Source organism: Mycetomoellerius zeteki, unplaced genomic scaffold (genome assembly GCF_001594055.1).
Source record: "Mycetomoellerius zeteki isolate Tzet28-1 unplaced genomic scaffold, Tzet1.0 C4403042, whole genome shotgun sequence".
In the NCBI taxonomy this organism is placed as follows: Eukaryota; Metazoa; Arthropoda; class Insecta; order Hymenoptera; family Formicidae; genus Mycetomoellerius; species Mycetomoellerius zeteki.
Genome location: NW_017255779.1, coordinates 1 through 1,402, shown reverse-complemented (window position 1 = coordinate 1,402; position 1,402 = coordinate 1). Strand labels below are relative to the sequence as shown.

At 32.2% G+C, this 1,402-nt stretch overlaps 1 protein-coding gene across 1 annotated transcript; it reads left to right on the top strand.

The window, feature by feature from the left end:
• Nucleotides 1-702: 702 nt before the first annotated feature.
• LOC108725029 (uncharacterized) lies at nt 703-1,365 on the top strand. The gene is made up of 2 exons (XM_018451828.1): nt 703-860; nt 1,002-1,365. The coding sequence occupies exons 1-2, from the start codon at nt 703-705 to the stop codon at nt 1,354-1,356; spliced, it is 513 nt and encodes a 170-aa protein (XP_018307330.1). The 3' UTR covers nt 1,357-1,365.
• Nucleotides 1,366-1,402: the final 37 nt, after the last annotated feature.

The window sequence follows — 1,402 nt, the reverse complement described above, 5'->3', positions numbered from 1 at the left end:
AATCTTAATAAAAATACACTCATTCGACATGTTTTCACTCAAAATGAAAGAATTACCTCTAACAATAAATAAGATTTTAACTAACAGTGAATTAGAATTAATTTTTTTTATTTGCTGTCCATAGGTGGCATGTGATCCTTCCATCACCGATACATTCGAAGAGCTTCTCATAATAGAAGTGAAAGAGAGATCTTGTTTGTGGGATCACCGTTTGGACTTAAAATTCCGGGGACCAACAGCAATAAAAAAATCATGGGAAGAAGTTGGAAGATCCTTGAGTAATATCAATAATTTTTGGACAATGGAAAATCCTATTAATAGGCACTTTTCTTTCCAAGAAAAATTAATATTTTTATAATCATATTTTGCTGAAGTGTATTTTTCGGTTTATAAATTTTTATATTACTTAGTTTGGTTAAAATAATGTTTACTCGAATACACATGTGCTTTTTATAGGAGGCTTGGCTAAAGTATTAAGTTCATCTTATAGTTGATGTAGCGAATTAATATTGCTTGGTTGTTATACTTTTTCCGTCAATCAGTATCTGCAATACTATTTCTTTTTATCCTATCTATTCTGTATTGTCACGCTTGTCTCTTGTATTCATGTACACTAACCGAGCCTGCTGTTATACTTTTGCAAATACAAAATTTTCTGTAAACTAATGAAAAAAACATGACTGCAGATGTTGATCCAGTAATATGTCAAAAAAATGGAAAAACCTAAAGGACACGTTTCGCAAAAAGTTTAAAGAAGAGAAAAAGTATGTACCCAGCGGTAGTGGTGTGCAAAAAACACGAGAACCCTGGAAATATTATCAGTGTCTTCAGTTTCTCATTCCTGCAGTGGACATTCGAAGGTAGATGTCAAAAGTTAATCACGAATAACATTTCTTGTTTGCTTAACTAAGTGTATACAGTAATATAAGCTTATATATAGATATTGTCCTACTAAATATCAATATCTGAGGATATAAATAATTTTTCTGTTATGTTTACAGCACAAGTAGTAATCTCGGAACCATTAAAACTACACTATCCACTCCATTACCGTCTATAGCCAAAGAGATATCACCATTCGGATCACCCTGTAACAACCAATCAGAAACTTCATCATCAGAAACATTTTCACGTAAAAGTAAACGATCACGCAATAATTCCATCTCGTCAGGAAGCCAATCTTCTAGTGTGGTTAATGATCTTTTGATGAAAGAAATATCAAAACCAGTTGAAGAGGAAGAAGCTTTCTGTCAGTTTTTACTCGCACGCATGAAGAAACTCGATAGGAAACGTTATATAAAATTAACGCATGCCATAATAATAGAAGTGATGAAAGTTGAACTAGAAGAATTGTAGATTAAAGAAAGAGGAAGAACTATGGACAGAGATAAAATAAAACGTT

Coding starts and splice junctions, on each gene's coding strand:
- LOC108725029 (XM_018451828.1), top strand. CDS start 703: ATGTCAAAAAAATGGAAAAACCTAAAGGACACGTTTCGCAAAAAGTTT. Junction 861..1,001: donor CCTGCAGTGGACATTCGAAG/GTAGATGTCAAA, acceptor TTATGTTTACAG/CACAAGTAGTAATCTCGGAA.